The following is a 14,594-nucleotide window of genomic DNA, read 5'->3' as shown; positions in this document are numbered from 1 at the left end:
TAAAGATGTTTGGGGTGATTTTGAACCAAAAACATCCATGTCATACTGAAATAAATGTAGAAGAAATATGTAAAGAAGTATGGACTACATGATTACATTGCTATAGTTAAAAATTGGGACAACTGTTTAAAACATTTGTTGTTTTATAGAGTATGCAAAAACCATTGTGTATTTTATCAGCACGGTTTCCAACCGAAGCTGACAAATGGGATAAATTGCAAGATCGTTTATTTTCTATGAGTACTACGTCAACTTTGAATAATATTAGATCAAAAATTGATCCTATACATAGGTAAATTTACATTACATTATGAATTTTCCTTGAAAATTTACAAAAATATTTTTCCTTATTTCTAGTAACTCAGAAAGTAAACATTTAGAAACAGAACCAAGTAGTGAACGATTGGAAGTGAAAAGATTGCTAGAAAAAGATAAATTGCGTATAGCTTATGATAAGTTATCTCTGACGTATGGTGGTTATAGACCATGCGTAGGTTTAGGTATTCCTTTAGAGAAAAAGGTATTTCCAATTGTTCATCCAGATTTATCTATATCCAGGCACTTCATCGGTATGTATATTTTATATATTTATTAAAATAGTACATATTTAATTATAATCTAATATTTTATATAATGAATATAATATCTATATATATATTGCAGATGTTCAAAGTCCTAAATTAAAAAACAATCGTCTCGAAAAAATTCTTTATTATTTATCATTTTTGAAAAAATATATAAACACTTAATATTATATGGTAAATTTACTTTTTGTTGAAAATTAAGATTATTATTAATCAATTATATTTATTTATAAATTTGCTGTAATTATTTGAACGCTTAAGCAAGCAACACTCCATACTCCGTTGGTAATGTTATATATATGAAACAATACATGTTTAATTATTTAATAGATAAAATATTTCTAATAAGGGAGTTTTGTTTTATTAATATATCTGTAATAATATTATTTAAATGTATATATAAAATGTAATTGCTTTTTTTGTTTTTATAATAGTAGCATTAGATTATTCACAGTGTTTACATTATAATTATATTATAGCTTTATATAGATTATTTAAATAAATATATAAACTTTTTATAATTATTAATTTCATATAAATATATATATATTAAGCTTTATATAGATAAAATGACAAAGGATACTATATAACAACCATGATGTAGAATCATTTAATCTTACATTAAAATATTTAAACATTGCGAGAATAAGATACTAAAAGCTATTCATTACATCATAAAACAAAACATAAAGATAGTGCATATGCAGCCCGCTTTCTAACAATACTTTCTGTATCCCGTAGGAGTTGCAGCAACCTTTGAATATCTCTGGTCTTGGTGAACCAAAATATCCTAAAAGTAATGCAGATGTGGCCCTAGTATTTGAATTTTCAGATCTTGAATATCCTCGAACTACAGCATTTCTGAAAACAATAATTATTAAACATGTAAAATATATTTCATATTAATATTTCAAAATTTATAAATACCTGAGTTCTTCTGCTCTTTGTGGAAGCTCTTTTTGTAGACAATGTATCAAATTCGATATAAATTTTTCAAAATTAAATTCGATATTTAGGCCTAAGGAAGCATGTATTAAATCAAATAATGGTTGACACTGTAATAATCTTGCTGTATTATGTAAAGCTTCTTGTGCTATCTATTGATTATAGATAATAAAAGTATATACACACCAAAAAGTTAACAAATAAATAATTACTAATTACTAATATGATACCTTAGCTACTGTAACATTTTCGTCCTCTAGTCTCATAGTAAGACAGGGTAAGCAACCCAAAAGGTGATTTTTTATATCATCATCTGGTGAAGTAACCATTTTCTGCCAACTACAAGCTACAGCACTTAAGGCACTTATAGCTGCTAATCTCATTTCCCAATTTTCTTTTTCAATAAATGGTTTTAAAGCAAGTACAACTCGAGGACTTACTGAACGCCCAAACTGAACTGATAATAGTACAGAAAGACCACGTAGTGATTCTAAAATCACATCATTACCTCCATCTCCAGTGGCAGATTCTTCCAAACCATCAAGTAATGCATCCATACATTATCAAAATATTCATCAACCTGAAACAATATACTTCATAAAAAATGTACTAAATATGGAATAAGCAGTTAGATATTATCTATAAGTAAATTTTATTACCTGTTTAGGCTCTAAATAGGCAATTCTTGCAAGTCCAATAGTAGCTAATTTTCGAAACCAAAGGAGAATGAATCAGCTTTTGCTTCATATAATGTATTTATAATTGCATCTAGCCATATAACATCATAATTAACTTTCCCTATTAATTCAGAATAAAAAGTTGCAGCTACTGCTCTTTGGGCAGAAATCGTACTTGTCATCATTTTTCCCAAAGATTGAGTCAAAGTTGATAATACATTATTCTTCGTATATATACATCTCATCATTGTACGTACTGTTGCCACTACACCTTTCCTCAGCTTGTGCTTCAGAAGAAAAGATCTAAAATTTGTAAATTATTAATAGATATTAGAAGCTGTAATGCGTAATCATAAAATTATTATTGTACTCCATTTCATTAAGTAACTTGATGCTATATTTGAATCTACTACAGTTAATACATTGACTAATACAGAATAAGCTTCTGTATGTGGATTTATCCTACATCCTTCTCTATTTGGCACATAACCGAATTTAGGTACTAATAACACATACAGGAGCATCAACATGTAACCCATCCTGCAAGATATTTCAAATACTGATAATAGATTTGATATTGTTTATCAACCAGTTCTTTTGAATTTGGAGATTGTAGTAATATCGTAGAGCTACAATAGCTGCCAATGATGGAAAAGATGCTATAGCATTTTTAGCAGTCGGTACAGTAGCATTTCCGCCAAATAAATTATTGTTTTCTAATTTTGTCAGAAGGAATTCCAAAGCCTAAACAAATAAAATCGGAAACTTTGATATTATATAAAATTAAACAAAACATTTTCACTAAATTTAAAACAATTAATTATAATGCAGAAAATGTTATTAAAACGTACACGAGAACCTAATCTAAAACTACCACCAAGTGCCTTCCAACATTCTTCACTGCCTCTATCTAATGGCAGGGTTTGACCTAACAGTCGTTCGATTACTTCTTCAGGATGATGTTCCATTAGGAATTTAATAGCAATTGCAGTATTTCTTCTATAACTATTATCTTCCATCTGTCTCATTTGTGCAATAATACTATCTATATAATAATTTAAAATACATTATACATTTTAATCATATTAAATTTTGATGTATATTAAAAATTTATAGAACTCACAACTAAGGTAATATCACTTATAGATATTTCTGATCCCTTAATTTTAAAATGTTGGGAGCAGAGCTATACTGCAGCAAAACTCGCTTCTCCACGAAATAACAGACCTTCTATTAAACCTTCTGCTAGGCTGATCATGTCACCCCCTATTAATTCTTTTCAGATACAGCTGTAGCTAAAATCTAAATAAAAATATACCATTACACTTATTAACATGAAACCATAAAGTTTAATGAACTACTTTAATGCCATCATAACAAGCGTTTGGATCTTCACCAACAATAATTTCTGGAATTATGTAAGTCTTGTCTAAATTATTATCAGGGATAAAGCGCGATGTCGAGCTCCAATATTTAATGATAATGCTACACAATCTATTGCTATTGGTCTAAGCGAATGTTCTGAATCTGCACCACCATGATAAAACTCTTCCCATAAGCCTCCTGGTTCTAATTTACCACCAGGATAAGTATATTTTAAAGAATTATAGTATGATCTATAAATGCAAAATCAAGTTAATACAAAACTAAAAAATAATAATAATAATAATAATAATAATAATAATAATAATATATAATAAACAATCAATGAAAATCAGTATTTACTAAAAAAATATTAATCTACCTAAGAGTTGTCCTTAATACTAATAAGGTAGTTTTTCTTTCAGTGGTTGATGTTTGATTGCAATCCCGGTAACATTCTGTCAATAAGATCAGCTAATGCATGCAGCAGAATCGGATACAATTGCACTACATACAATTCCTAATTCATCTATTACCGGTTGCTAATTCTGACTGTAACAATAGAATTACCTGTGAAATAAATGAAAGGAGCTATGGTGAAATCATATTGATTCATATGTTTATATATTGTATACCTCTGTACTGGCACCTATAACTTTGTCCAAATTGTGCTCAGTACAATTCCTCTTTCTTCTGAATTCAATTGTGGGTGGTATACGTCTATAATTATATTAGGACATTTTTTCTAATATATAATATAATAAAATTGGCACATTGTTTAAATGTTTCTTTTTAATAAAAGATACACTAGTGACACTATAGTCTTCAATACTTTTGGTAAGTTGTAGTGTGTCTATATCCTGAGATGTTTGCAAAATTCCTAATAAAAGTTGCAAGTCCATTACTTTTTCCATGCAATCCAGTTGATTTTTCAAATCTATTAGGATGAACAGCATTGGCAACCTTTACAAATTTATTTATGTATGTTCATATGATGATACTTTTGCATATTATTAACGTAAAAATATAAAATTACCTGTTCTAATGCTAATAATCCACTTCTTTAGTAGTTAACTCTTTGCAATCATTATCTGTCGTATAATCCATGGTAATATATTTTTTTCCAATGATGGATACAATTTTTGTACATCTCCCCTTTGTGCAATCTCAGCATACATCTTAACAAGCCAGCTTTCGCTGCTTCTGCTGTGGCTATAGCTTTTAAATCTTTAACCAAACCTAATAATCTTACAGGAATTTTTCTAGTTATTTCTGCCATACAAGCTTCCTTCCATTAATTTTATTACAACATCCAAATGTCGTTTAGAACAAATTCCAACTGCTCTTGCAATTCTTCATTGGATACATCAGAACGTGCGAGTTCAATGAGAAGTGTTATCTGAGCATTACTACTACACAGTGATGCTAACAAAGGTGCTACATGTGGTGTACTAGCTTTTAATGCTAATTCATCTGCGAGTTTTAAGCTCCATGCTTCTCCTTCCAACTTTACGCTCTCTTCTAAAAATTCTACCATTTTCTCTTCCCAGTTGAGATTCTATAGTTATTTAATAGAATCTTTAGTATAATTTATCTTATGTTATAAAAAAAAAAAAAAAAAAAAAAAAAAAAATGTAACGTACCGCTGTTCAATAAATTTGATATTAACAGAAAAATCATCTCTTAAAAATTGTGTAATTTCCTTTAACTTTTCATTCCCAATATGGCATAAGTTGGTGTCCTAGTAAAGGTGCTGCACATTTTAGGAAGTGTTACAATGGGTAGGCGATTCTGTACATCTCCAGCAATTCCAAACATCTGCCTAGAATTTTTGTACCAGGAAAATCTCGTTGATTAATGGAAGAATTACCATTATAATTATTTTTACTGCTAGAGGTGCTAAAGCACGCAATATAGATGCTACCTAAAAAATACCAATAATGAGAAATATTTTATATATTAAGTATTATAATATTTTGTATTATGAATTATTGTATCAATATATACCGATGACACACAAGCTGGATCCAGTAAAGCACGTATTAGACAAGGCCATAACCAAGATTCTGCACCCTCTACAGTGGTTGCAAGTAATGTAATGCTTCTGCATATGCCTCTGATTCATCATTTTTTACACCACAATGAGTTATCTTAAAAAATTGACAATATATTTTGGCTTCTTTACTTAATTTGAATAACTTCATATATAATAATTAACATTTACCATGTAACGAACAAAGATTGCTCTTTGTGGATGGTAAAAGTGGGACTGTAGGGACGTGCTGCAAGTGTCACAATAGCTCCAACCATTTGCAATGCACTACTATCTCCCAATGAGTCTGTAAACTAAGTGCAATTCGTTTGTAAAGTTGTATCATCCTAGTAATATTGAAGATTTAATATATTTACATTATGTTTTTGAAATATATAGTTTTTATTATAATATTTTTATTACCTCAGATGGAAGTTTATTAATGAGATGTTTAAGAACTACCAACGCCCGTGCCTTTTGTGATACTGATGTGGACTTCAATTGTTGTAAGATTCTATAGTATATAATATATAATTTAGTTTTTTTTTATAAGTGATAATAACATGAACCTATTTTAATAAAAGATCATTACCTACTCTAAACCTTCTTCTGGATATAATATAATCAATGATCTATAACATTGTAACACTTGAGTAATGTGTTAGAAGTACATCTCGAGATGCTTCAAATGGAATTATACAAACTAATGCAGATAATACTTGATGTATATGTTCTAAAAGTGAGCGAAGAGCTTCCTTCTCGTTTTCTGTGGCACACTTAAGACCACTGCTAAAACTCTACAATACTCAATCAATTGATGAATTATAACATCATGGTAAATAAAAGAGAGTTGAAAATGATTGCATACCTAACTGCCTGCTAAACGTGTATTAACTTTTTACAAAAATTCAACAAATGGGTGTTAACTTATGATCTTTCACAATCTACTTCCTGTGGTAGTAATGGTATCATATATACAATTGCTGACAACACTGCTTCTACACTTTTACTATCTTTAGATGTTTTATCCCATTGAATGTTAATATATCAAATGCAGAACATATTTCCTCTTTAAATGTTTCTTTACTAATTTCTGGGCTTGAATCTTTGTCTAAATTAATATATGATCATTTATAGCTTCGGCAATCTTTCCAAATGCTGAAAAATTTTTCATTATCGAAATATTTCATTATAGTTGTATATTAGATTCATTATAATTATTATTATGACTGAAATTTACTAAGGCAGAATGCTTGTTTAATCATCTCATCACGTGTTTGATTTAACATTGGGATTCATAATAGTAATGTGATTTTGAAGAAAGATATCATTGCACATGGATTACGTTCTGCAATCATTCCTATCGTACGAACTACTGTATGGTATGGTAGTATTCCAGGTTCCAATCTATAAAGAAATATATATCATGAATAAATATAATATTTAATAGATGATAATTGTATAATCAAAGAAATGATGAAAAATTACTTAGTCAACAGGCCACCTATTGCCTGTGTGCAATGTACTTGACTCAATGAAATTAATAATTCTACTGCTTCCTTTTCAGCATTGCCAAAGAGTTCATTTACAGCTAGTTCTGCAACTGACGATGCTAAATCTGTATTCAAGTTTGCGCCATGACATTGACATGTTTCAGACATCACTGTTAGTAAAGAAGCCATATGTTTCTGAAGATATCTTAACAAAAAATAATTTTACTATAAGTTGTGTAGATAATTATGCAATTTTAACATATAGTAAATTAATATACCTTTCTATGGAGTTCCCAAAATATACAGCTGCATGAATTACAACTTCAGGATTTTTGTTCGGATATTGTTTTAATTGCTCCATTTACTGATTGCCTGACATCTACTGATTTATCATCTAATGTGTCTAATAATGCTCCAATTACCGCTAAACAAATATAACATAACCTGACATATCTCCCTTAAGATATCTTAAAAATCATTCATTGTGTTATTATTAAACATATGATACCTGGTAGCTCTGAATTACAAGAATTTTCGATTTCTTCCCTCATGATGGAATTATTATCCTTAATAAAATATATTAGAATTACATAAATAAACATTAAAATTATAAATGGATCATATTCGTTGTAAGTGGTTCGTTTACACAATAAATATATGACAGAACGTATTTATTAAAAAAGTATACTTTCACGTGTCACGTTGTAACTTCTATTTATTTTTTTTCTTTAATTGAGGCGAATATCTTTCAAAAATCGTTCAATAGATTAGAAAACTGGCATTATCATATCGTTACTGACGAATAAGTAACAAAAATTCAATATCATCACACGCCATCACAAACAAGTAATATTTCAGTTTAATATACATACGGTAATACAATATCAATATGGTAGTGTTAGTACTTACCACAGCCGTGTTATCTCCGAATGTAACTATATTTTGCACTCAATTTGTAATATTACGTTTGAAACGAAAATACTTTATTTTTACATACACAAATACACATAATATATTATTTAAAAAATAAAATTTATTATTTTAATAATGGTTGATATTACGATTTCGAAATATTAAAAAGAAAAAAAATAAAATTAGTAATAAGTGATTTTTGTAACTATAAATAATGTGTAAATGTTTAGAAATTTTAAATGAAAGTACTAGACTGATATGGACTAATGAATATTAATCCATTAAATAAAACCAAATGATTATTTCATACTTTTTACTTGTTATTTTTAATATTTTGTCTTTATTTACTTATATAAATATAAATATATATATATATATAGTTAGGTTAATTTTAACAATGAAAATACACGAAATATACTATAATATACTTTCATTTTTAATTATTGGTTTGTTATATATACAAAAAGAAGTGATAAAATAACGGGGTGATAATAAATTATAGTACAATCTATTTAATTAAAAATTATTACTTTTCATCATTGAATGTGCTGGTAATGAAATATTAACAATGTCAATAAGCTTAACAAATCATCATGTTATAAATTTGTTTTACACTGTAACCGGTGGCATAATATCCATTCCCTTGCATTCTAAAGCAATTTTGACTCCCAGTGCAAAAAATGCAATGCTTTTTACCACTGACCTATAAAAATACAAATACAGTGTTACATATATTAAATAATTTAAAATCAAATCTATGTATGTTTAGTATTTCAAGAAGCAAGAAAAAAATGTATTCCTTAACACTGATTTAAAAATAATTCAAGGTTATGCGTGGTTCATATAAAAAATTTGAAAATGTATAATTAGTGTTTATTAAATTAAATATACTGTACTTACCATTTAAATCCATCGTAATATGTTCCTTTTATAACACCTGTTACTTTATTAATTTCTTATACATTTTTCCGAACATTTGTGTTATCAATTGTTTTATTGAAATTATCTGAATACAGTTTATTGTGAAAAGACGATAGGATTGTGTAGTACACGTGCAGCAATTTACAATGTGTCCATTTATTTTTATCGATCTGAAATATTTTATGTTACATTTGACTGGAAGATGGCGTTGTAAGAGGATGAAAATTTAAATTTTAATGATATCAATATTCTTTAAACGATATTGAATTATTAGAAATCATTATTACAAACAGCAAATATTGAAAAATATATTATTTTTAAAGTATGTAATAAACTTTTCATTAGAAAGTAAGTGAAATGTGTAAGAGTAGAAAATTAAATATAATTTAACGACGCTATCTAGCGACAAAGTGATAAATCATTTTAGATTTTACCAAATCTTACTTAGCTCTGTGTTATTAATCAGTAGTGGCATGTATATTTAGTAAAATAATGTTCAATTAACAATCTCATCATGTTTTTAATACTTAACAATGAGTGTATAATATACTTTCAATACATAAGATATAAAAAAACAATAATTATCTGATCGATATCTTTCATTGGGGTAACTTTGAATTAGAAACAACTAATAAATTTTTCTTGTTGTTAGAAAGTAAATATAAAGAAATGGAGCAGGAAAAAGTCAATTTACTGAAGAGGAATTACAAGATTATCAGGTGATAAATATATATCAATAATGTTTTTATCAATTATAATAATTGATAAAAAAAACTGTTACAATATATCAAATATATTAATTTATATTCGTTTCATTGTTTAATTTATATTAATTTTTATAGGATCTAACATACTTCACAAAAAAAGAAGTTCTATAGTAAGTACATATATTTTATTTATTATCATTGACATTTCTATATATTAATGATTACAAATACTTTTATTTTAATTATGATAGTGCACATCAAAAGTTTAAAGCCCCTTGCTCCAGAAAAGGTTGGACACAACAGGAATGCAAAGCTTCCAATGTCCAAGATGTTACAATATCCAGAATTAAGAGTAAATCCTTTTGGAGATAGAATCTGCAAAGTTTTTAGTTCTAGTCAAGATGGAGATTGTACATTTGAAGATTTTTTAGACAGGATGTCTGTATTTAGTGATGCTGCTCCAAAAGCTGTAAAAGCTGAACATGCTTTTAGAATATTTGGTAATGTTGTTTATAACGCTTATCAATATTTATGTCATGATTACAACAATGCATTTATTAATTATTTATAGATTTTGATGGTGATGATATGTTGGGAACTGGAGATTTAAGGTTGGTAGTTGATAGATTAACAGCTCCTCAAAGATTAAGTGAAATGGATATGCAACAACTTCTTCAATACATACTTGATGAAGCTGACTTGGATGATGATGGTGCTCTTAGTTTTGGCAGAATTTGAACATATAATAGAAAAAAGCAGTGACTTTTCCAAGTAAGAATATTTTAAATTAAAATAATGATTCAATAACAAATTAGTAATATTATTTTTATTTACAGGACATTTCGTATACGCTTGTGAATTAATAGTAAAATGACCAAAGTATAGTTAATGAAAGACTGAATATTAATAATAATAACTAATGCTATAGCTGCTATTGGCACTAGGCCTAAATATTTTTTTTTTTCATGTGAACATTAGAAAGTAACGTTAAAAGTCCAAAGATGTGCCAAGTCCAAATGGTCAGGCCTAATAATAACAATAACACCAATTGAATATTTTTTTGTTACTTTTACAGGATCTTATGCACAAATTAAATTCTATTTATATAGTAGTCCACAGGATAATATTTCTCATTAGTAATAGTAATATAATCTCTTCAAGATATGCCATGATGTTAAAGATATTCTTTACTCTAAAGTTTTAGTCTAAACAGCAGTACAAAATTTATACTACATACGTATTTATATAGTATAAACTTAAGTATTAATTTAATTGTAATTAAACATTACAATTTATTGCATGTTGTGTTGTATTTTGTCATAGTATTTGCAACGTTTTAGATATTATTATGTATAATTCTTAAAGATATTATTTTGTCTTAATTTATTAATAGGTATTCTTAATAAAAAAAAAACATTGTTTTTTATTAAATAATATATTTACAAGAAATTTGTTTCATTTATTCTTTTTCTTATAAAAAGTGATATTAAATTTTTTCAAAGTTATGTTTTGCGTATACCTTAGAAAAATCCATTCATGATTGTAATATCCCCTGTAAAAGGAAGTATTTAATTTAACAAAATAAAGTTAACATTTAAATTAAATTAAAACGATTAAAAAATATAATTAGCTTACGGTAATTTCATACGCATAAATATCCAGCATGTAATAAACGAGACAATTATACTAATGAATCCAACGCATATTAAAAGAATTCTGTTAAGTTTTGGAGTGGATGGACTATGCGTTTGTTCAAGTACAAGGAAACCTAAACCACCTAAAGTAAATAGGAAAGCTTGACGCTAAACCTCCATAATATATTGACCATTTACACGATATGGCATAAATGCCACCTGTAAAGATTTATAACCTAATTAATAAAATTATATTTTTTGATGGAGATGAATAATTATAACTACAGGCCTCGTATGACCATGTTCATCAGTCGTAGATCCTACACTGGGCGGGTTCAACAATTACATCGTATATTATACCTAGAAAGATCCATTTAATTGGTAATACTACTCAAAATTGGTTATGTAAATAACCCTTTTTTTTTTTAATTATTATTGCAATAAATCTATATTAAAAAACAAAATTTGTATTTTCAGATCAACCTCCTAGTTACTAAAAAGTATGATTAAAAGAACGAAAGAAAAAACTATCATCGCGCTAGGTTTCACGAACAAGATGGCCTTTTAAGTTTTAAATTGGGCACTTCTAAAACGAAGAACGGTACTTTATAAATATATTCCATCTTTAAAAAGAATAATATTAAAGTACAAAATTATGAAAGATATATGGAAGATATGAAAGTTTGGAGTTCGCCGGGTGTTGACGTGTATTAACGTAATCATTCGTCTTTCATTATCAATGCTACCAAATATCAAACCATAAAGTATATAGGTGAATGTATATCGATAACGATTGTTTTCGATATGTATCGTTAAATAATCGAATGTTTCGATAAAGCAAATTTTATAATAGTTTATAATAACTGTCATGTTTCTTATGTAGAATCGTAAAGTGATCAACATCTTTGCTTATTTAACGTTTGTATTCTGTTTAATAAAATGTTTGTATAGATATAAAAAAAAAGGAGGGCCGCTTATGAAATAAGACATAGCAACTTCATAATCACGTCGCATGGTGCATGTGAATCGATGTGCGCATGCGCCAACGTGATCAGCTGTTTAGAACGTAGTGAGAGACCATTTTTACACGGAGGCGTGTATCTCGATCGAAATGTTTGCTCTTTCGCGGAGTTTTCAAGCCTGGATGAAGAACGATCGCATTATAAAATATTTGTCTTTTGCCACGGTGATATTTTCAAAGTTTTGAAAGGCCGATGTGACACGTTCAATACCGGAAGTTTTTCTTTGGTAGCACCACCGTCAGGTTTTTGCAATTCGTGTGGTAGTGGTGGTAGTGATGATTGTGTACGCGTAAAAAAACACCATGGTTTTCAGTCGGCGTACATTTTTAACACGATTGATATTATGAGATTTCTGTGACAAGAAAGATGAAGTTTCGTGTGACTTTCGTATATTGGGCACTACTTTTTCACATCGGTTGTGTCTAGGTAAGATTTTTGATCCCTTTACTACATTTAACATTTAATTTAAGAAGTATATGTATATATATATGTATATATATGGTATATATATCACACACATATATTTTGGTCAGTCCTAATTGAAAATATAAAAATTCACATTGGTACATGTAATACCGAATTTCTTTTCTTTAAAAAGAGATTTCTTTTTCTGAATTTATTGATTTGTCAATGAATCCAAATCACATAACCTCCTCATTTATATTCTTGTTGCTCTGATATATATTATTTTATATCATTAAGGATTGAATTTGAATGGAGTAAATATAATTTTTTTGTATTGTAATTTTTTTTTTCTTACAGTGGGGTGTTGTGTCTATAGTTGCTTCAGGAAAGTACAGAAGAAAGTACAGGAACGAAAATGATGGAAATCCGTATGTGTTCGATAATTTTACAACTATGATGAAAATCAGACATATGAAATACCAGAAATTACGATTGCTCAAGTACAAAGTGTCCCAGCAAATAGAGAATGAATTTCTCGAAGGTACGTTTCAGAATATAAATTTGAAGAGCCAAGGATTTGTCTTGGCAAATAATTATTTATTATTAATAATATGAAGGATATATTGTGAAATCAATCAGTTTTGTATTATGAAAATATATATTTATGCAATATTATATAATTGTTATATATATATATTATGTATATATATATAGATATATATATATTCATGTAATATTATATAATTGTTTATTATATAATTTCTGAATATTTATCCTTATTTTTCTAAGGAGAGTGCTACCAAAGTAACTTCTAGTTTTGACACTGTAAATACATTGGATGATCGTGTGGAAAATGATTGGAGATTATAGCAAGAAAGTATCATACAACAGCCTAATCTTTCCCAAGGGTGAGTCATTATTTTTCTTAAAAATGGTCACATTTTTTTTGAATTAATCGATCTGCCTAAGATAATTAAAGTTAACAAATTATTTACGCTTATCTACGTTTTAATCGCATTATCACGAGTACATCATTTATATTAATTGTTATCTTATGATGCAATGTTTGATATTTTCATGTAATGTAAAAGCATTACTCCAGATATCAAATCATTAGAAAATATTCATTTCACACGATCAAGATCGTGTTCTTTAACAGAGATCATTGAATACACGATATATCAAATAAAAATATATTAGATTAGCATTACATTTATTTATTTTTATTCTTTTAAATATGTTTTGTATCTTATTACTACAGACTTAGTAATCGTATGTTGCTCCGTTTCTTCCGAACAGAATATCCATAAATCAATCGTTTGGTGCGTGTTCTGTTGTTCATCACGGACATTCGATACTCAGACATTTCATCAGACATGTATCATAATCTTGACTTTAATCACGCGAGTCGTCTCCTGCGTCTTATCTTGTATATCTCTTTGTTTTCCTTGTATATTGAGTAGATGGCGAAATGGTAGGGAGGAATTATGAAATATTGAATAAACTCGCGTAACAGATTAATTGTGCTCTTTCAAGAACATTTTATTGCGATAAGAAAAAGTACAAACAGAAAATAATATTGATGTTGTTTTTGATATTAATCGTTGATAAAAGAGTATTTGTAATTTGTTCAAGCATTCGCAATTCTACGAGAATCATTTCGAAGTTTTGAAAGTATAATAAATTGTACTCAGAATTGTTTACATCTGTGGTACAATGACTTGATCGACATAATAGTTCTCTTGTTCTCTTCGGTGTATATGGCACTGGGTGTTACGCTCGTTAACGTACGATATGTAGTTTATTGTTTAGAATGTAAATAGGCGCCTCTTTCGTCGTTAAATATAGACAAATACGAAATTGCCAATGATTTATTCCAACACGCGGTAATCAATGTCAC

The 14,594-nt window shown here is 28.1% G+C and overlaps 4 protein-coding genes and 1 long non-coding RNA gene across 5 annotated transcripts; 2 read left to right on the top strand and 3 right to left on the bottom strand.

The window, feature by feature from the left end:
* The first annotated feature begins 64 nt into the window (after positions 1 to 64).
* LOC124957556 lies at positions 65 to 1,765 on the top strand. The gene is made up of 4 exons (XM_047514582.1): positions 65 to 292; positions 358 to 569; positions 664 to 758; positions 1,326 to 1,765. Exons 1-3 carry the CDS (start codon positions 153 to 155, stop codon positions 747 to 749), a joined length of 438 nt encoding a protein of 145 aa, XP_047370538.1. The 5' UTR covers positions 65 to 152; the 3' UTR covers positions 750 to 758; positions 1,326 to 1,765.
* LOC124957040 (maestro heat-like repeat-containing protein family member 1) lies at positions 707 to 7,983 on the bottom strand. The gene is given in 43 exon segments (XM_047513653.1): positions 707 to 1,354; positions 1,357 to 1,445; positions 1,512 to 1,681; positions 1,760 to 2,091; positions 2,094 to 2,109; positions 2,189 to 2,245; positions 2,248 to 2,490; positions 2,569 to 2,703; positions 2,705 to 2,740; positions 2,742 to 2,827; positions 2,830 to 2,950; positions 3,058 to 3,252; positions 3,330 to 3,495; positions 3,565 to 3,822; positions 3,951 to 4,000; positions 4,002 to 4,052; positions 4,054 to 4,111; positions 4,113 to 4,138; positions 4,204 to 4,294; positions 4,401 to 4,531; positions 4,605 to 4,627; positions 4,630 to 4,653; positions 4,656 to 4,745; positions 4,748 to 4,856; positions 4,858 to 4,919; positions 4,922 to 5,126; positions 5,208 to 5,282; positions 5,284 to 5,444; positions 5,447 to 5,492; positions 5,576 to 5,661; positions 5,664 to 5,718; positions 5,793 to 5,821; positions 5,824 to 5,947; positions 6,024 to 6,116; positions 6,196 to 6,252; positions 6,254 to 6,395; positions 6,430 to 6,634; positions 6,637 to 6,715; positions 6,718 to 6,758; positions 6,841 to 7,007; positions 7,089 to 7,288; positions 7,372 to 7,517; positions 7,602 to 7,983. Coding segments are annotated over 43 exon segments (4,722 nt in total). The 5' UTR covers positions 7,696 to 7,983; the 3' UTR covers positions 707 to 1,256.
* Positions 7,984 to 8,514: 531 nt separating this feature from the next.
* LOC124949807 lies at positions 8,515 to 9,324 on the bottom strand. The gene is made up of 2 exons (XR_007101172.1): positions 8,906 to 9,324; positions 8,515 to 8,708 (listed from the first exon to the last, which is right to left on the bottom strand). It is a non-coding gene; the product is annotated as an uncharacterized LOC124949807 (long non-coding RNA).
* Positions 9,325 to 9,459: 135 nt separating this feature from the next.
* Positions 9,460 to 11,071, top strand: LOC124957038 (calcium and integrin-binding protein 1-like). The gene is given in 7 exon segments (XM_047513639.1): positions 9,460 to 9,463; positions 9,605 to 9,645; positions 9,769 to 9,803; positions 9,885 to 9,906; positions 9,908 to 10,133; positions 10,205 to 10,359; positions 10,361 to 11,071. Coding segments are annotated over 7 exon segments (531 nt in total). The 3' UTR covers positions 10,409 to 11,071.
* On the bottom strand, positions 10,939 to 12,536 carry LOC124949802 (oligosaccharyltransferase complex subunit ostc). The gene is given in 6 exon segments (XM_047495507.1): positions 10,939 to 11,185; positions 11,269 to 11,486; positions 11,553 to 11,600; positions 11,602 to 11,654; positions 11,762 to 11,821; positions 11,824 to 12,536. Coding segments are annotated over 6 exon segments (543 nt in total). The 5' UTR covers positions 11,891 to 12,536; the 3' UTR covers positions 10,939 to 11,088.
* Between the last annotated feature and the right edge of the window lie 2,058 nt (positions 12,537 to 14,594).

Source organism: Vespa velutina, chromosome 1 (assembly GCF_912470025.1).
Source record: "Vespa velutina chromosome 1, iVesVel2.1, whole genome shotgun sequence".
Classification (NCBI taxonomy): Eukaryota; Metazoa; Arthropoda; class Insecta; order Hymenoptera; family Vespidae; genus Vespa; species Vespa velutina.
Note: the sequence above shows the minus strand (reverse complement) of the source record. Positions and strands in the feature narration are given on the sequence as shown.